We start from the raw sequence: 20962 nt of genomic DNA, 5'->3' as shown, positions 1-20962 counted from the left end.
TCCTTAAATGTGAAAATTAAGAGAAAGGATAATAAATATCCTGTAGCAACTTGTCTAATTTTATCACTAGTCATAATAGAGAAAAAGGACATTGATCCTTCATCAACATTCCTTTGTCCTATTGCCAGCTAGAATGCTAAAGATTCAGGCTTGGAAACAGGTGCATACCATTAACCAGATCTAGGCAAGCTCTTGATCTCATGATCCTTGAAGTAACTACTTCAAATATTATCCATTGCTTCTACAATTACAGCCTTTATGGCTATGTTTTAAAACTTACAACATGTGAATTTTCTTAATAATTTGACTTAAATTACTTCCAAGATCCTTCATAGTCAGATAAGTGCTGATGGAAGGATTAGAACTAAGTTAAATGCTCTAAAAGCCACTATAATGAATAATACAAATGAGCCCTCTGTTCTATGGTTCGAGGAAAGGCTTAAATGCCATCCCAATTAAATATGTCTGTGTTACTGTGGCCAAACACAATGCTTCCCAATAAAATTGGGAAAAGATTAAGAATATTCTGATGAGTGTTTGGCAGAGTAATAATAACAACCTGGATCTCTCAAAGTTAATTAAGTGACTTTAATTTTAAAAAATGTTAAAACATTCTATACGATATGTTATTAGAATAATATGTGTTCTACTAATTCCTTTTGTGTCTCAATAGTAGGTCATGATGACCTCGGACCAAGAATCCAGTGACTGGAAGATATAATTCCCTAATTGCCTTTTTATATTAAGAAAGGGGGAATATGTCAGGAGCCACTCTGGAAATACAAGCCCTTAAGTCCTGAGCAAGAGATACTGAATTATTGCGCCTGGCAGTAACTTGGGCTTTACCTCCACTGGGTAATGAATGAGGTGTGGCTCCAGGAGTAGGCATTACCTGGTGGGATTGAGTTATACTCACCTGTTCCTTTGTAATCCTACCCCTTGCCTCATTTGTATGGCTCCTCCCCAATAAACCTGGGTTTGAGGTGTGCTCTTTGTCTTTCTTGCCTGCCTTGCCTCCTTTGTGGGAGCTGGGACAGAGGAGCCATCACGGAACCCAAAGTAAAAGGTATCTGTCTCTGTGTGATTATTTCATGCCAGCCCAGTTCACCTGGAGTGACCCTGAATGGTTTAGTTGTGTCTCATGACACCCCTTAATCACCAAATCACCTCCCAATATCACCACAATGGCAATCAAATCCAACATGGTTTCTGGTGTGCACGGGCACACCATATTCAAACCATAACACTGTCTTTTCACAAGTTGTTAGTGGGTACTGTTGGGTATGGGAAGGGGGCTCTCTGCTAAGATAACTGGAAAAAACTCATGGACAGGGGACAAAATCTTGCTACTGTGGCTTGTTAAGAAGAAGGAATAATTTTTGGAGAATTGTACTGGCCATTCCTTCCTCTAAACCAATGTTTTTAAGCAACTATAGAAACAGTCTTGCCTTCAGCAGTGCTTTCTTTGGGCTCAGACCAATAACCAGGATATAAGTCCACAGCAGGGAGAAACAGAGGAGGCTGTAGTACATAAACCATAGCTGCTCCCACCAACCTGCAAAACAAAACAACTAAACAAGCATATATAAAAAAAAAATTGTACCTCAGTAGCTCCAAGCACAGGACTTTTATCTCCTCTGGTTCAGAGAGTCTGGCTCTTCTAGTTGAATTTAGGTTTTATTTAAATTGTATTTCTCTTTCTCTTTAGGCGTCTGTTTCCTCCTGCTACTGGCCACAGTCTGAGAGTTGGGACTGGCAGCAGTGTTGGCTTTGGGCTTGGGACTGGTAAATATGCATTTTATGCTGGGGTGGAGTGGCTCAGTGCTTGGTCACCTTGGAAGGATCACAGTAAGCCACTGTGCTGGGGTCCTGAGCCATGCATAGGTATTCATGCGTGCAAGGACATATTGTATAACCGTGCAATTGTCCAGGTGTGGTGGAGTTACTTGTTAGATGTGCTCTTGTTTTTACTGCCTCTGCCAGGGGTGTATGTTTACTATGCTAGAAGCAGGGGCAGTTTGGCTTGATCGAGGGAAGTTTTTGGCTACGGCCACATTTGATACGTTTCGGTGCCATGAGTAGTTCAAACTATGTGAATTTCACAATGGGGCGGGTTCATCCAGATTCTTAATTGTCGGTGGTATTCCCAGAGGTAATTCTTTGGCTTTCAGCTCTCCCTTGGAGGTAGGCATGAGGCCAGGGGCGGGGAAGGTGGTCGTGCAGAGGAAAGGGGGACTACGCAATCTGGAGAGGAAACTGGCCAGTTTAAGACGTACTGGATGCGACCCAGTAGCGGAGGCAACTAACTCCAGCAGAGCAAATGTGGGAGCCCCGCAAAACTCTTAATTCACGCAAGGAGAACGACGAGGTGTGCGCGCTGACAACCAGACGCACGCTCGCGGCGCTTGCTGCCTTGACTTCCCCATCCTTGCGGGGGAGGGGCCGGAGTCGCAGCCGAGGCCGCAGAGCCGAGAAAGTGCGCGAAGGGGACGCGCTGCGAGCGCACACGTGACGGCGCGGCGCCGAGCCGAGCGGGACCCGGCGGCGGCCGCGGCGGCAGCGGCGGCGGCGGCGGAGGGCGCAGCGGGGTGGCCCGGAGCGGCGCGGGCGGCCTGGAGCCCCGGGAGCGGCGCGCGCGGCCCCGGCCCCGGCCCAGCCGCTGTCCCGGCCTCGCGCTGCACATTCTCTCCTGGCGGCGGCGCCACCTGCAGTAGCGTTCGCCCGAACATGGCGACACGGAGCAGCAGGAGGGAGTCGCGACTCCCCTTCCTATTCACCCTGGTCGCGTTGCTGCCGCCCGGGGCTCTCTGCGAGGTCTGGACGCAGAGACTGCAAGGTGGCCGCGCGCCCTTGCCCCAGGACCGGGGTTTCCGCGTGGTGCAGGGCGACCCGCGCGAGCTGCGGCTGTGGGCGCGCGGGGATGCCAGGGGGGCGAGCCCCGCGGGCGAGAAGCCGCTCCGGACGCGACGGAGCGCTGCCCTGCAGCCTGAGCCCATCAAGGTGTACGGACAGGTGAGCAGTTTTGCAGCCCTCTTCCTTCCAGCTCTTTCCTCTCTCTGCACTTCCTCACCCCCGCATCCATCCTTTGCAGTCGCCTCCCAGGTGCAGGCACTACTGGGGACTTCCCGGCTTGCATTTGTTTTTTTCCCCCTCATATGAGTATAACCGTCAGCCCTTGAATCGCATTGATCTTTTTTCTTCTCGTCGATTTTAGCAAACGTATTCCAGGTAACTCTCTCGGGGTGCAGTGCACATTTCCCCAGGGTATGTGTAGACCGGTTTAGTTTCCGGCAGGTACAGGAGGGGTGCAGCTTCATTTTCACATCTGGATAAAAAACGGGCTTTCTTTAGTGTATTCTCAGTTGAAGGCGAGTACCCTGCAGTTGCAGTGCACTTAACACAGGGGCCGGCGGAGGGGGTTTCCACACTTAACCATCCTGAACCCCAGTGAAGGTGGGGAAAACTGAAATCTCAGCCCCTGTCCTTGTACAGCCAAAGAAGAGGGTGTGTGTGCGTGTGTATGCACACATGTGTGCACGCACGCAATGGCTGAATTTTTTGTTTATTTTTGTGGGGGTGTGATGTTCAATCCATCCCCTGTTTCAAGATAAAGACTTTATTTTGGTCAGGAATATCCCTCATGGCACTTGGGAATTTGAAAAGACTGCAAGACATTTGGTGGACATTGTTATTCAGTAAGTGATATATTTCTATCCAGGCAATGGGTTTATTAGATCATAAGTAACATGAATTTCACGTTTGTGGCCAGACTTATGGCTAGGAAATGCAAACCAAGTTTGTAGGTTAGTATCAGCACTGGCAAGATTAATTTGCCCATGTTATTGCCTCATGAGGCTCCCAGTTCTGCAGTGAAGGTCGGTGGGGGAGAAAAGGTGGGACCCATGGAGGTGGTAAACGTTCAGAGTCAAACTGTTCCCTTTTAAAGTGGAAATTAAAAGATTAGCCTGAGTTCTGTCTGTCTTCACTTATTTTGCCAAAGCCAGTTCCTCCTTCAGGAAATATGTAGAGTTAAATGTTCAACCCTTGGAGCCAGGAAGAACCTTATAAACCTTGTCACCCTATTGTGTCTATTTCTTGGTGAAGAAACCCAAGTGCCAGAAGATGAAGTGACTAGTCCAAGGTCATTCCAGGAAGGGTTGATTGCTCTTTTTTGTTTTTGTCTGCAGTTTCACTGATCTCTGGGTGCTGGGAGTCAACCTGTCTTTATACAGGGCTTCTTAAATAATTCCTTTCTAAAATCAGATGTATGTGGTTCTAAAGGGAGAGAGTGGTGGTGAGTGGGCAGAAGCATTTAATTTTCGCCATTAGCTCCCGGGCAGGAGGAGGTGTGTCAGGGGTCTGTTGGAGCCCATCTGCTCCATTCCTCTTGGGCACAGATCCTTGTCCCTCTTCTCACCCCCCATCTGAAACTTGTATTGTTGGAAAGATGTCAGCAAGGTTCTTGCTTTCCACAGGGAGCTTGGGGCTGGTGAGTGAGTGTGAGTGTGTTGTGTGTGTGTGTGTGTGGGGGTAGTGGGTAGGGATAGACACTCCCTTTTTCACTGAGTCTTCCCAACTGTCCCAATTCTAGGGGCTTAGAGTGGGAGGGATGGTGGACAGTCCCTTCCAGAGCTCCATTCTCCTGAAGACGTAGTTTTGGTTGAAGGAGAAGGTTTCTGGTTTCAAAAATACGTAGGCAGGTACCATTTCTTCTTTGGGTTTGGTTTGTGAGTCTCCTGGGGATTTGAGACAGGTTAGAGATGAACTCTGTTTTCACTGGGAGTAACTCCAAAACTCTTGGCTTTTGTGTTTCTGGGCCGGCCCGACTGGGTTTAGTTCAGCTGAAGGACGCAGAGCTATCAGTGGAGCTCAATGAGGAATTCACACCGAAGAGTGAAAACCCAAGACAGTGTTTTTCCTGTTCTGTTGCTGCCTTCCTGTGCCCTTATTCTCTGTCACCTTGAGGTTCATGAAAAATGGCATTGACTTTATTCTTTAGTGATGTGAGTCAGATAGAAGGAAGAACTTCCTGGTATGGGCTTTCTGCCACAAGTCATATCTGTGTGGACCTTTCAGACTGCAAGATTGGAATCAGTGACTAAAGGGGTTTAGGGCTCTTTTGGGAGCTCCAGATTCACATCTATTTGTAATGGCCTTTCTAGCAAGGGAGAACATTTGCCTCTTTTTCCTGGGATAGACACAGTTATGAATAATATCCCTTTCACTCAAAAGTGTCAGGATGCAACTATAAATCATATGGTCATCCTCCTCTGGCCTCATGCCAAGTTCCACTTTATAATCCCCCTTCAAGTTTTAAACCTAAGCAACTGAAGTATTTTCTGTTAGTGTTGCTTGGAGTTTGGTTCTGTGAGGGTACAGATGAGATGAGTACAATTTTATCCCTGTTTTGTGGAAACTTACAGTGTTTTTTTTTTTTTTTTTTTACCGGAGATTGAACTCAGGGGTGCTTGACCCCTGAGCCACATCCCCAGCCCTATTTTGTATTTTATTTAGAGCCAGGGTCTTACTGAGCTGCTTAGCACCTTGCTTTTGCTGAGGCTGGCTTTGAACTCAAAATCTTCCTGCCTCAGCCTCCGGAGCTGCTAGGATTATAGGCGTGCACCACTGCAACCTGCAGGAAACTTTACAAAGTTAAACTTAGTTTAAGGAGGAGATAAAGCAGATGCAGATGGGGCAGGTAAATGTCCGGGAAGTGAACAAGTACACATGGACACACTAAATCAGCCCCACCTCCACTGTGATACATTAGTGGTCAGGGCCTCAGAATGTTAAGGGGTGGATGGGATCAGATGTGCAGCTCCTTGTCTTCTGATCTTGGTGAGGCTAAGGGAACACCAAGAGCTGCAGGCAGAAGCTACTCAAAAGAAGAGGGCTGAGAGGTAATGGGAAGGCCACCCACCAGCTTCAGGGAGAAGAGAATGGAAGGCTTTTCCAGGAGAATATATGTGTCTGAGGAAGAATCTGTGTTGGCATTGATGTTGGTTTTTTCCCCCCACCCTGCTCATCAATGGAGTAAATTTAGCTTTGTTATTTTGTGCATATTTCTCCTTGGATTCTCTCATGTGGGAGACTGGTTTCTGATGCCATTACTTAGAGGCATGTTTGTAATAATCAAAACCAATGTGCTATCAAGTATTAGGACTTCTCTGCCCAAGTTCAAAAGTTTAGAAGATAAGCCTTTTTTAAAAGGCCAAGTTCAAGAAGGGATTCCAACCTTCTTGCCACATTGATTTCCTCCCATCCCATGCTTCTGTGCCATTATGCTTGCTTTGTCCTCTCCCTGAAAGGTCTTTCCCACTCTTGTCCTTGCCTGGAAAACACCTGTTTCATTCTAAAATATCCAAGGAATTCCTCTGGTTACTCCCAGGCTCCAATGGGAGTCTTGTGTTGTAATTACCTAAGTGTCCCATACCTCTGTGTGCTCCATAAGGGCATAGAGTTAGCTTTTCCATATTCCATGAATATCTGTGGACCAATTGCACACCTGGAAGAAGAGAGGCCTGGAGGGTGGGGCACACATTCAAGTCATATAAAAGGTATTTGTAAGGAGGACCGTTGTGAACCCACAAATAGATAGTCAAAGTGCACTGGTTCAGCCCGTGGTGAGGAAGTAAATGGTCTGGCCCTGGGGTCGTGGAGCCCTGATTTTCCTGTGCTGTCTGGGAGGACTGTCATTGGTTTGTGCTAATGGCATTGTTTTAGGGAAAAAATCCTTCGGAACAAAGCACAAAACCTAACAGGATTTACAGGTTTATTTTGCTTTCAACGAGCTCTTACTTCATAATTTCTATATTTTACAGGACAGGACATATTCAGTGTCCTGATTTGAGACTGAAAATAAAGTGTCTGTTACAGCACAAGGCCCTGGGACAAAGGATGTCCTTTGGGAGTGGCGTACTGCTTGGCTTTGGATCTCTTTTTGAGTAGATTGCATGACACACTGGCTCTGGAAAGGATTGGCTAGTTGATTCTGAAGTCAGGATGTTTGACCTGTGTGCTTCCAAATGAAGATGAGAAGGCCAAGCGTTTGCTGTTTTGAGTTGGCTTCTACCTCGGAGAAGACGAGCTTGGCGTCTTGGGTTGGCTCAGTAAGGGATGTGACCTTGAAAAACTTCCTGGTGGCACTTGGCATCTCTTATTGAATTCTATGCAGTCTCTGGCCACTGTTTTAGTTCATTTGGAGTTTGCCTGCCATGGGGGTTGGAGGGTGGACGAGGCTTTGAAGGGTGAAAGTGGGCCAGGACAGGAGTGAGATTGAAAAAAAGAAGAGATAAAATAAAAAAACCATCCAACTTGTTTATTTAACCTTCAACAGGTAATGTGTGTTTACAAAACCAATTTGTGCTAAGGAGTATGTAGTGACAAGTAAATTTCCTCCCATTTCCTGCCCTCATTTATCTCAGGCCCCTTCTCAGTTGGCAACCAATGTCATCAGGTTTTTGTATAACCTTCTAGAGTTATTCTATGGATATATAATACAGATGCATGTAAAATTACAAACTTGAATTACCAGTGGCTTTCTGTGACCTGTAATCCTGGCATCATGTGTAATGAGATTAACTTTAGTTGTAAAATATGTTTTGACATTATGACTGTGAATAGTCTGGGTGTTACCTGAAGACTCACAGCATAAAACAGATGGTTGGTTCTTCTCCAAGCCAGGTGAAAGAAAGTGTCTTTCCATTTCCCTTAGAGGGTTCCTGTGGGCCAGGAGAGCATCAATCTGGAGTCTTCTCCTAACTTGGAGAAATGTTGGCAAGCAGCTCTGTAGAGTGTAGGGCCCAGGTTTGTGAGAATATCAGAATGTAGAGATCACAGATCTTGCTCTTAACTTGCGTTCTTTTCTAGAATGTTTTCATTATATTCTGTAAAATGAAGTTAATAGTATGCTTAATAAATTGCTTTGAGACCTGGGATCCATGAGGCAGATCCTAGCAGCATTGAACATCCCAAAGCAAAGGATAGATGTTGTAGGAATATTTTACCCTCAGAGTTTAGTCTGTTAGAGATCTCAGCCATCTTTGTAGTGTCATTGTTTAATCCCAGGGCAGAGATAGATGGAGCCAGCCCTGTCCTGTCCACTGTAACAGAGGGACACAGGGGCATTCTAATAATCTTGAGAGCAGGTAATCCCCAAAACAATTTATTCGCTTTTGCTATGTACTTTTTTTTTTAAAAAAAAGCATCACTTTATACTCTTAATTAAATTTTGAATAGGTGAATAGTAAATGAGTTTGCATCCTTCAAGCTGCCAATATAGGAAATAGTGGCATAGTGTGTTTAGGGAAAGCCAATTTAGAGTTTAAAATATTCAACAATAATTCAGATGTAGATAACACATAGAAATGTATTAAAACTGGGGTATTGAGATGACCTTTTCTTCATTTATTTAGATTTAAATAAATGTTATGGAAAGTCAAGGAGAGCTCACTATCTTTTGGACTGAATATTTGGGGATTAGCATCCTCCCCTCCAGTGATCTGGGCTAGAGGGAGGAGATATTCTCTTAGTTAATGAGAGTGGGCTCTTCCTGTTCATTCTCTAGGTATGCCAGAATCTACTGAATGGCATATTCAGTCCAGCCACGTACATGCAAAAATCAATTTCCCTCCGTTTAAAATGAGCCACAGTTAATTTCGACCTAATTTATTGGCTTATCGACCTGTGAACCTTGGGCCTTCGAAGAAGTAGCCTGGCCGGTCTGCTCCCATCAAAGTGGCTGATGATGCTAAAAACCGGAAAAGGCAGGGTGGGCTGCTGGTCATGATTAAGATTTGGGTTTCATCCTATGTTACAATGTGATGCTTAGTTTTTAAATTAAAAATGAGGAATGCTTTATGCATATCAGGGTGGGTTTCATGAAACAAGGACTTCATAGCAATGGCAACCAGAATAGTGAATTAAAAAGCAAATACAAAATCATGTTTATCTACTGGGTATTTGTATATATATGTGTATATATGTATATTATTATATGCTTATAATTATATACATATAAAATCTATTATATACATATAAAATAATTATATAATTACATACATATAAAATCTGTCTCTATATCTTTGTGCTTTGGATTGAACCCATGGCCTGTGCATGCTGAGCACTTGCTGTATCACTGAGCTGCACCTCCAGCCCCGGGTGATGGCTAATTATAATGGTGACAGCAGTGCCCATGTTACTGATACTAGTTAGGAGCCAGATGATCCTACTTTTCTGGCCTTAAGACAGATCCTCAATAGAGCGCTGTTTGATAGATGTTTCTGTAGTGATGATGTTCAGTATCTGTGTGTTCAGTATGTCTAGTGGACAGCCATAGGTGGCCATTGAGCACTTGAAATGTGGTTAGTGTGACTGAAGAATTTTCTATAATTTTAATGAACTTAAAGTTGTGCAATAGCTTCATGTGGCTCTCAGCTGGCTGCTGGATAGACACCGTGGTTCTGATGGGTTGCAAGGGGGACTCCTTTCCCCTGCTGTAGGTGACCTTTGCTTCACCCAAGAGAGGTTAGAGCCCAGGCCTGCGTTTCTGAGCATAACAAACAGGGGGAGTAGGAGCAGGTGCTGAAGGCTTCATCGAAACCCAGGGATTTGGAGGCTGCTGACTAGCCCATTGAGTGTTAGGAGATGGTGTTAGGAGATGTAGGGATGTGTCAGGGGACCTTGGAGAGCAGGTGGGCACAGTGGTCATCTTTGGGGGATGCTGCACAGTTGTTTCCTTGAATCAGTCACTTAGGCCTCAAGGGGTGACTTTTCACAAGGGCCACCCAAACCTCTGTGCCTTTGCTTGTGATTTGGCCTTGTGCAGACAGCCCACTCGTGTTGGGGCTGTGCTGAGGTGCTGTGCGGATCCCGTGCATTCTGTGTAGCAGTGAAAGATGTAAACAGTGCCTTAACAGCAGGGCCATCTCCCCGCCCCGGCCTCCACTTCCTGCGCTCTTGTTGACTTACCTCACTATAGCTGGGTCTGTCTTTCATCCCTTCAACCTTTCAGGCTGGCACAAAGACAAACAATGGAGGCGTGTGGTCTTCATCATTGCATGTAAACCCCCCCCCCCCCAGCTGGCCCTTTAACTTAGCATGCCATTGCTGTTGCTGCTGCTGCAGGCTCTTGGCTTGGAAAATCGGGACCCTTCATGATGATTTATCTCCAGTCCCCTGAATTAGATTAAAAACACAGCTAAGAATGCTCAGAGAGGCAGGCTGATGTGATCATATCCCAAATCTGAGTGGCAGACAAGGGCAATAAAAAGATGTACGTATATCAAATGCATTTTGTGTCGTGTAGGGGCCAAGGTACTGCTTATTATGCCACCCCCCCCCTTTGTTTTTCCCCTGATGAAGGTAATTGAAAGAGCTTCGATTATGTAGAAAGGAAGGCTAGGCTGGTGAGTGAAGATGTTTTCCTCAATAATTGTGGATTGGAGAGAGGCCCGGGGAAGATGGCCAGGGTGATCTGAGGTGGAATAAATGTGGGTGTGAACAATGACTGGGTCCCCAGTAGGGATTTTAATATGATGGGGGACTGAGATGAAGGGCATCCTACTTTGATGGGCAAGTGAGCTGAGAGGTAGGGTCCAGATCTTTAACTCTTGGGAACCTTTGTTTTCGGAAGCGCATGGGCTGATCTCATAGGTCCTGGGGGGAGGTAGTAAAAACCACCTGGGGAGAGAGGCTAGTTCAGGGACAGTCACTGGGGAGACTCAATGGGTGCCTGAGAAATGTCAAGCTGCGGAGTGAGGGGCACAGATAGCCAAGGACCTCATTTCTCTATTAGCCCAGAGGATGCTTAAGAGGCAGCACCGTGTAGGCCTGCCCTGGGAACTGAGAAGAAAGGCTGTAGCTCACCAGTTGTGCTGCCCCAGGGGCCTTGCAGAGGGACCACTGAAGGCAGGGACAGTAGAGTTGGGTGAAGGCCTGGGGAAGCTGGGAGTTTTCTCAGGCACTTGAATATTTTAACCCTGTGTTCATCCAGTGCAGTGGTGCACACCTGTAATCCCAAAGACTCAGTAGACTAAGCAACTTAGCAGAGACCCTGTCTCAAAATAAAAAATAAAAAGGGCTGGGAATGTGGCTCAGTGGTTAGGTGCCCCTGGGTTCAATCCTTGGTACAAAAAACAAAAAACCTGTGCTCAATTAATTGCATAACATGAGACTCTGAACCTGTGACTTACCTCACCTGTGTGTATTTCCCCAAAATTCTCTTGAGTGGTTAAAAACAGTCTTGCAGTTCACTGTGCACAGGGGTTTGCTGCCTTTGGCAAGGTGTGCTGGGCGAGCAGGGGTGGTAGTGGTGGCGATGGCAACACGCAGTTGATTGCAGAAACCAGGCCTGGAGTAACTGGAGGAGAAGCATTAGGAGTGGATGTGGGAAGCTGGGGAGAGGTGAAAGAGCTATCAGAACCAAGCTAGAAAGTTCAGCAAGCTAAGGAGTGCTCTGCCAGTGCTTCCTGTTGCTGAGCCCTCCTGCTAGCTCAGAGGCCACCCCTGGTATTGAGAAATTGGCCATGTTTTGGGGGTTAACATGCTGGTCCTTCTCCGTTGGTCTTGTTTAGAGCCTCTCTCCCAGTGTGGGAAAGGAGCCTTGGGCAGGTCTCATGTCTTTGGCTCTGGGATGTCATGTTTTATTGCTTTCCCTTTGGTGAGGGAAATATGGAAAACGGAGTCATCTGGGTGCTGTGCCCTCAGGACGTGGATGGAGATAGGGCTCCCCCAGGTTTCTGAGCCCTGTTGTGTTAGTTGGCCACAAGGTCTCAGCCTGACTCAAGCATGTGGTGTTTTGTCATTTTCCGTATGTCACTGCTTGCTCTTCGGTCTCCATGTTCTGACCCTGGTGCTGTGAATGTTGATTTTTTTTCTTTTTCTTAAACGTGGAGCCATTTTATGAAGAACGGCTTATTTCAGTGGAGAGCCATTTGGACTTGAAATGATATTTATGGACTTTGAAGTTTATGAAAATACATTCATGGTTTACATCTCATTTGCTTCTTTTACAACAGTCCTGCAAACTTGGGAAGAATTATTAGTCATCTCATTTTACAGACGAGTTTCTTATAGTTCAGAAAGAGAAGTGATTTGCCCCAAGTTAGACAGCTGGTAAATTCTAAAAACCAAGACTTAGACCAAGACTCAAACCGAGCCACTGATGCATTTGCCCCTCACACATGATCTAGTGAGATTTTTGCTCTCAGGCAGGATCCATGACTTTTTCGCTGTGCACTCCCTTTTTTCCCTTTTAAAACCCAGAGGAACCAGGGGCTCTGGAGGCTGAGGCAGGAGGATGGAGAGTTCAAAGCCAGCCTCAGCAATGGTGAGTTGCTAAGCAATTCAGTGAGACGCTGTCTCTAAATAAACTACAAATAGGGCTGGGGATGTGGCTCAGTGGTGGAGTGCCCCAGTTCAATCCCGGGTACCAAAACAACAATAACAACAACAACAAACCCAGAGGACTCCTGTAACCCTCCCTCTTCCTGGGCTCTCCTTGGTACACTGGTCTTGTAACTTTCAAAATGCAGCAAGTTCCAGGTCCTTCCCAGCCCAGCTCTGGCTCTCCCCTAGGTCTGGGTCACTCTTCTCTGCCCCACCTTCTCTACCTCTACCTCCTCCCTGTCACTCTTACGTGATAACATCACCCAGAGGTCCTCTCCCCCTTGCATTGTCACTCCTCTGCAACAGTCAGGTCTCTTGCTTAACAACTGGAGTTTAATCATTGTCATTGAAATTTCTTGTTTAATGCTTGTTTCTTCCACCAATTTAAGGGCCATGAGGCAGGATTTAGAAGTCGGCTGTTTTCCAGGCACCTAGCATAGCATCTGGTTTATAGTAAGTGCTCAATAAATATTTATTGAATGAATGAAATAAGAAGCTATTTATAGTGAAGCTGCAGAGCCAAACAGGAGAGAAAGTGGGTGGTCTGGAACCCTCTTAAGGGCCCCTGGAAATGGCTTTGGACTCCTGGGGAAGCCTTGGCTTATCTGTGTATCTGTGTGCCCTGCGTGGGGCCCACATTTTAAGGCATCTGGAATACCACCTCCAAACCTTTGTCTGAGCTGAACCTTGTCAGTGGCAGTTTAGATGATCTCTAAGGTTCTCTCTGGTGCTGGGGTTTCCTTCTTATTCTCACCCATTGGTAAGTGGAGGGGTGCTCCTGCTCCATGACAGATTTTTTTTTTTTTTTGGCTTCTTTTATTAGGGAACACTCCTAGAAGAACACATGTCATCATGTCATCACTGACTGACAAAGTGGTTCACCTGGAGGGAGAGGCACATGGCAGATAGGCTGCCCCTGCCAAGGATCAGTCAGGAGTGACTAAGTCAGTGAGAAGATGGTAAAGAGGAAGGAAAAGGCGTGTGTGTGTGTGTATTATCAGTATTTTTTTTTTCATCTAGTGGAATGCTAAGAGTGACTCCAAGGTCACTGTCCCTTTGTTTCCTCATCTGTAAAGTGGACAGTGTGAATTTGTCAGGCTTGTGAGTTCCTCTGGTGAAGACAGCATCTTGAGCTATACCAAAGTCGAGGGAGTGCACTGAGAGTCCATGCACAGAGCTGTCTTTAGGGAGTGCCCTGAAACTAGATTCCAGCTCTCCTGAGGTGGAGAGTCCGGGGAGGTAATGAGCTTTCTAAATATAGTGAGAGCAGGGTCTTGAAAGGGGACACTGGGAGACGATTTGCATGCCTCGCATTTGGGTCTCATGGTTTGAGAAAACCTTGTTGTTCTTGGACCCCGGGAGTCTGTCTTTGGTTTCTGCGCGCCCTGTCCTATCCTACAGTTCAGGGGACTGAGTGGCTGCCTCTGTCCTCAGACTTGAAGGACAGGATATTTGTTTTAGACTTCATTGTAGAATTTCAAAAATACTTCTTTGTATTTTGCTGCTAGTGAAGCCGAGAAATGAACCAGACTGCCTTGTTTGTAGGGCTTCATACTGTGTTCTAGAAGAAAGCTGCGTAGGAGTGAGGACAGGCTGTGGGTGTCTAGGACATCCTGAGCCCTGGGTTTGACCAATGTGAAGGAGGTAATGACAGAAGAAGTGAATGGGCAGAACATATGTGACCCATTCCAGGAAGGGCCCCATCTTCCTGAGTAGCTTAGACCACCACACAGACTCTGGTAGTTTTATTGGCAGCTTCTCAGGGCCGGTTCAGACTTGGCAACCCTAATTTTCCCCGGAAGTACTCTGTGCACTCTTGCAGGTAAGAAATGATTAAGGAGCCTACAGGGTGCCTGTCACCCTTAGACCTCCGTGCATACATCATTGGTAGGTGAATGCATGACTAATCAGTACCTTCATACAACAAGCAATTTATTTCTTCCCTGCTATTTATAACCACCCAGAGCAGGAGGATTGGGTGGCAGCAGATTCTTCCTCCTACTCTGAATAATATGAGGCACATCGTTTCACCTCTTTGGATCATCAGGGCATGCTGGGGACCAAGAGATAGCCCTGGGGGTGGAGGTGATGTTTGATGAAGACACTGAGATGTGTCAGGGTGTGGGTGCTGACGATTGTTGTGAGCTGGCAGTGGACACTAGCCCCAAGTCTGCAGCCATCGCTCCAGCCGGGGACAGGAAGGCTTGTGTGGCTGCTCTGGCTCTGCAGATGATGCTGACAGCACTTTGAAGGATTGCCTTGGCCAGGGACCCAGTCCCCAGCCTGCCTTCTCTATGACTCATTCTAGCTGCATATTTTGGTAGCATGAGGGCTCGAGATGAGATGAAATGAAAGAAGTACGTATTGAGAGTGGGAGCTCCTAGGTATTGAATCCACACTGGAGAAGTATAATGTTGTATAGGTCAGAGAGGTTTTTTTTTTTTTTTTTCAATTTAGCTTAAATTTACATAATATTAACAATTTTGAAGAGAACAATTCCATAGCATTTAGTACATTCACTGTTGTGCAACCACTAGCTCTGTCTAGTTCCAAAATGTTTTCATCATTTTGCAAGAAAGGTCTCCTCTCTTCCCCTAACCCCTGCTTTCTCTCTCTGTGGATTTACTGCCCTGGATATTTCATATAAAGAGAATCATGCAATATGTGAGTGTGTATTTTTGACTTGGCATATTGTTTTCAAGGTTCATAAAGTCTTAACTGTAAAATCCCCAAAGACAACCACTCCCCTGAAAAAGAGTGACTCTCTAGCCCCTCTCATTTAGTCTCAGGTCCTGACTGAAGGCAAGGGACTGGACTAGATTCATTATTTCCCAAATAGGCTGCTTTGGAGACACTGGGCATCTGTCAAAAATACTAATTCCTGGGCTCCTTTTAGGGGGCTTCCCAATCAGTAATAGGTCTGGGCTGGGGCCTGTCCCGGTGATTCAGATCCTGGGCCAGGTCACCTCTGGGGGTTATTCTAACCACCTGCCTGTGAGCCTGGCAGAGTCCTGCCCTCCTTCCAGACGTTTGTGGTTCCTGGCTGCGGGTTCTGTTCAGAGAGTCCCCTGGCATGCGGTTTTTCTGTTTGCCTTCTGAGGGGAGGCACTGGGTTCCCTCCCTGCTGACTTTACAGCTCCAATTAACTGTGTCTCATTTATCAGGCTCCAGCTATGCCTTGTGAGCCGGAGACAGAGAGGGAAGGTTGTCCACGCCCTGGGGTTGTCCTTATGACTGACTGCTTGTCAAGGTTATGTTCCTGCAAAAGCCACACTCCCACCTCCTCCCAGGCCCAGTCTTCTGGGTCAATGTGTGGGACCTGAGTGGGAGAGGCTGGTTGGAGCATTTTGGAAGCCTGCAGCTGCCCCCAGGAGGCTGGTGACTGGCGGGGCGGGGAGGACAGGCAGATTTCCCAAGGAAGGAAAAGCATCCTAACAAACTGGGAAGCACCGCTGACTTAACTAAAGGGCTCTTGCTATGGGGACCTGGTTTGTTCTTGTTTGGTTTGTTCAGGCTGCTGGGGGTGGCCCTGGGCTGCTGGCTCCCTGGTCACATTGCCTGGACAGGTCACTGCTGCTGGGAGAAGCCTGCTTTGACTTCTTTTGACTTCTGCCTGCTTATCCCTGTGGGGGTGAGGGATAAAGAGGAGGAAGGTGAGGCCAGAGTAGAACGCATCTTTTGGCCTTAATCACATTGATAGCCTACCCACCTCCCTGCTGGCTCCCCTGTCCTCTGGGTGCATCCATTCCAGCCTCTGAGTTGGGTCCTGAGCTTTTGGGGGATGGGCACCTGGGCTGCCTCAGGGATCAACCCTGACTCACCAGGGAGTTATTCTCATAACCAGGATGTGCCTGACATCTTGGCAAGGGGGGAGCGGAACTGTTTGTGTGCGTGCCTGGTGGCCATTTCTTGCCAGGGATTTGTTTTCTTTCCCTCCACTGGGCTGCCTTATACAGCCTGCTCTTAGGGACATCTGATAGAAGAGGATTTTTTTTTTTTTTTTTAAATAGGAGTCTCACCAAGCTTGCCTGCTTAAGGCTTTCTTCATAAAACAGCCCTTGGGTATTTTGATGCTTGTTTTGTGTGTTCAGTCTCACCCTTCGCCCTTAGGACCAGTTGGGGGGATCCCATAAATCTCATGTCCTCTGCATCGAAAGCCCACAGTAAGTTGTTTTAGCCCTCTTGCCCACTCTGATCCCTGAGAGCTTTGTAGTCTGTTCAAAGAGTTGTCTGCTAGAAGGGGCACTTTGACCGTCTTCTTTGAGGATGCCTGGACCCAACATTGGAGAGCTTTTCATCCCAGACCCTGGGTGAACTTGGGTGGTTCAAGTAGGTCCCCAATCCTTTATCATATTGACATTTGCATAGTTCTCTATTCCCCTCTGGTTCCATGGGTGAGGGTGGATTTGTATGGGAGAGGACTGGTTAGCCTGAATTCCCGGGGTCAGAGATGCTTCCAGATTCTTTCCAGAAACGTGGACTGGAAGTAGAGCAAGAGGAAGAGGGAAGGTTGGAGGGAGACTTTAGTGGTTTGGGGAGATTCCCTTAGCTGCTTTTGCCTGTAGCATCCTAGGTTAAATAATTTATTTCTGTTTCTTATTTGCACTCTTCTGTTGATGCTTGCCTGGACTTATCTATAGGGAATGGGAAGTGACAGTTTGGACTAACATATTTTCCTAAAAATATATCAAGGGTCTTTTTCTTTAAAGAGGTCTCATTTCAAATGTTTTTCAAAAGACTTTGGATCCTAGATCAAATTAAATGCAGGTGCTTAAAACCCAAAGCAGAATCGTTAGGGATTAGCTCCTTGGTCTATGGGGCTGCCAAGTTTGTGGCCCAGGTGTTTCTCTTTTCCCTGGTGACATCTGAGAGCACCCCATGGAGTGGGTGTGGCAAGTTAGGGTGTGGTAGGGGAGGAGGGGAAGGAAGGAGAAAGGAGGTGTGGGGAGAGGAGGGTTTTCCACTGTAGAGTCCTGATAAAGTGGCTTCAAGAGCAGGTCCAGCCAGACTTGAACTTCCAGTAGTCCAAGAGTTGGTGGTGGGGGTGGTGCTGCGTGCCACCCAGGCTAGACCCTGCAAGGCACCATGAGTCCCCAAGCAGCCAGGATGGCTGATGGAACAGGCGTATCTCAGATGTCCTGATTCGGAGGACCTTGTTCTGCTTCTAGATATTGCACCAGCGGCCAGAAGTTCTGTTTGTGTCTTCATCAGTTTGCTCCCCACACAGGTTTTGTGAAACAAAATGCCAGCCCTCAAACTGGTGTCCATCAGTGAAAAGTGACACAAGATAAGATCCTGTGTGCTCAGGTAGTATGGCCTCTGGGTGGTGAAATAAGAGGAAGAAAAGTAAGGCAGTTAGTGTTAGGTAAACATGACCAAAGAGAAGTAGCCTTTTTTCTGAGGCTATCTTTCCTCAGTTTTAACAGATGGGTCCCAAAAGCCCGGTGGTATAAACATATCTTCCAGTTATGAGAAGTTCAAGGTGAGTGTCACTCCTCCATGGAGGGCCTTCTCCCCAGAGACCCAGGCTCCTCTGTCCTGTGGCTCCGCCCTCCTCCAGGACTCTAGTCCTTTGAATGCAGCCTGCAGATGGGGAAAGAAAACAGGGCTGTGTGTGGGCCTGTAGTGGCCCTGAGAACCGCCTCTCATAGACCATTGCCTGGAACATGGTCCTAGGGCCACACTTGATGCGAGGCAGCCTGGACAAGGGTCTGCAGTGTCATCAGGAAGCAAAGGAAGCAGATTGAGAGGGTATTTCAGCTCTGACACCATGGCTGTTTTTGTCATTATCCTTACCTAACAAAATAGAAGGTGCCACCCAGTCCTCTGTTGGCCTTTCTACCTATTTTTATTTTATTGGTTTACAGAATCAAAAGCTTGGGAACGTCTGTTAGCAATAATCCAAAGGTCATTTCTGTTGGGTTCTGGTAAACATTTCCTTACTTGCAACACTTTAAAAATAAATTTAAAGATACCTCACAATGATGACTTCCTCTTGTTTCTTTCTCATCATGAATCGAAAGTGAATAATGGTGACCCCAGGCCAGGGGAAAACATTTCCAGAATTGGAAAAGCACGCGGTCTTTCTGGCCTGTGGATTTTTAAAACGTATATTTTAATTTTTATCGAAACAGTTACATATTTCTCAGGTACACACGGTAATATTTCAGTAAATGTACACAATGGAATGATCAGGTAATTGGCATATCCAGGTAATGGTTCTGATCACTGGTGGATCTATGACCTCAAACATTGATCATTTCTTTGTGTTGAGAACATTCAAAATCTTCTCTATTAGCTCTTTTGAAATATAGAATTAATTGTGGTTAGCCTTCGTTATCTCACAGTGCTGTATAACATTGGAAGTTTTTCCTTCCAGCTGCTCTCCTGTGCCCATTAGCCATTCTTTCTCCATCCCAGCTTCTTGTCCATTTTTTTTTTGAATGGGAGAGCTATTTCTTTTTTTTTAATTTATTTTTTATTTTTAGGTGGACACAATATCTTTATTTTACATTTATGTGGTGCTGAGGTTCAAACCCAGGGCCTCATGCATGCTAGGCGAGCACTCTACCACTGAGCCACAATCCCAGCCCTGGGAGAGAGATTTCAATATTTTGGTTTACGTACCAGCCATATGGACTAAGGATCAGAGTAACAGGGGATTGATGTGACAAAGGACAAAAGTGAAGCAGAAAAGTTGGTTAGGTCAATGAGACCCTGAGAAGATTTCTGCAATCTAATGATACTCACCGTTTCATGGAATGTAACCAGGGCACTAGTATTTCTTCTGAGGGAAGCCAAGTCTGGGAGAGCATGTGTAGCAGGGAGAATAGACCCTGCTGGCTCAGTGACTCACATCTCAGAATTCTGTCCTTTCTGAGTGACCCAGGAGGAAAAAGTCTAGGTTTTCCATGGGTGTGGCCGTTTCTCACGGGGGTCCTGATTCCTGTATTGGTCTCTTTCAGGTCAGTCTGAATGATTCCCACAATCAGATGGTGGTGCACTGGGCTGGAGAGAAAAGCAACGTGATCGTGGCCTTAGCCCGGGACAGCCTGGCCTTGGCGAGGCCCAAGAGCAGTGACGTGAGTATTTGTGTTACTCTGGGCACTTCTCAGTGCTGTCAACATGCCCTTTCTGATCCCCTGGGATTAATGTGCCAGGAAACATACTGGGTGGTTGGACTTATATGAGAGGGAGGAGAACCTGGAGTTAATACACATATCCCTTGTTTACTAAATATGGAGAGGTGCGTCAGTGTCCTGTGATTACCTTCCTGAAGTGATGGGGGGTCTGAATCTTTCCATCTGCTCAACGAAGTGCCAGAAGAGTGCTTCTGAGCAGAGCTGCCTGCCTGGAGCTGTGCCAAATGGAATCAAAGTGGTCTTTTCCATGTGCTGATGTCTTCTAACCCATCACTGATGGGGGAGCTGTTGAAAATGGATTTTCTCACATTCTTAAGGGCATTTAATAGATTGGGTGCTTTGAAGACAGGAGATCAAACTCAAAGGCCTTGGAGAGGCCAGGCAGATAAAGGGCAGGAGGGAAGCCACCTGGTATTTACAACACTCTTTACATCTCTAAAGGAAAAAGGTCTCTTCCATTTTTTTTTGAAGTCTGTGGCCCACTTGGCCAATAGGCCATTCTTCATATCTTAGTTCAGATGTGGTGACTGGGAGTTGGTTGGTGTTGGAGAGGTACTAGTGTTACTGCTGTTGACCCGTGACTTCCTTGCTTCCCCAATGTTGAAGAATAACACCAGAGAAGCACGCCAAGGCAAGGTCAGAGTAGAAATTAGAAGTTTATTAAAGGACAGCAGAAAAGACTTCTCCCTGAGGAAAAAGGGGACCCAAGAGGTGGAACCTGTGGAAGTGCGGTGGTTTCCCCTTTTTATAGTTTTCGGTAATGGAATGTAGGTGGGAGGGGTGGGACACAGGTGGGCCAAAGAAGTAATCTGGGCAGGAAGGGCTCCAGAGGTAGCATCTTTTTTGCTGTTCATTAACATTTCTTTGGGATGGGCTATCTTCAAATCTGCTGGGGCTTTTCATTAACATTTCTTTGGGATGGGCTATCTTCAAATCTGTTGGGGGCTGTTTCCTGGACTACATTAACATTTCAAGAGTTGCTCATTCTCATGGCCTCCATTTTAGATTTCACTCAATATTAGACCCGATTTACCTAACTACACTGACTACCTAACTTTAAATCTGGCTTCACTAGGAAGAAGAGAAGTACTTCTGAGGGGCGTTGCTGATTGGCTCTGTGCTCTGGGTGCCACACAGGAGGCAGCGTCCAAAATGGCCAGATCTGACTTTTCAGGAGAAGCCCAGAGGTCTGAATTTTTATGTGAAACTGCTGAGTCTTACCAGTTGGCAGCTGATGTGTAGTTTTACAAACACCATGCGGGCCAAGTAAAATCTATGAAAGGGTCAGGACTGGCCCGTGCATCCCCAGTCTGTAGCCTGTGTTCCAGACTTCTTGTGGGCAGGAGGAACAGCCCTGCCCCAGATCAGGCTCTGCCACGGTAAAGAAGTGTGAGTCTGTGGACACATCAAACACCACAGAGCTTCCATCACCC

At 46.6% G+C, this 20962-nt stretch overlaps 1 protein-coding gene across 1 annotated transcript in view; it reads left to right on the top strand.

Annotated features, from left to right (window-relative positions):
- Positions 1 to 2727: 2727 nt before the first annotated feature.
- Positions 2728 to 20962, top strand: part of Sorl1 (sortilin related receptor 1) — a 159199-nt gene continuing 140964 nt past the window's right edge. Inside the window, exons 1-2 of the mRNA XM_076846252.2 lie at positions 2728 to 3012; positions 19353 to 19469. Coding sequence (XP_076702367.1) covers positions 2728 to 3012; positions 19353 to 19469 — 402 coding nt within the window. The remainder of the gene's footprint in view (positions 3013 to 19352; positions 19470 to 20962) is intronic.

The sequence above is a fragment of the Callospermophilus lateralis genome, chromosome 2 (assembly GCF_048772815.1).
Source record: "Callospermophilus lateralis isolate mCalLat2 chromosome 2, mCalLat2.hap1, whole genome shotgun sequence".
Lineage (NCBI taxonomy): Eukaryota > Metazoa > Chordata > Mammalia > Rodentia > Sciuridae > Callospermophilus > Callospermophilus lateralis.
The sequence above is the reverse complement of the archived record's forward strand: the minus strand, read 5'-3'. Positions and strand labels throughout refer to the sequence as shown.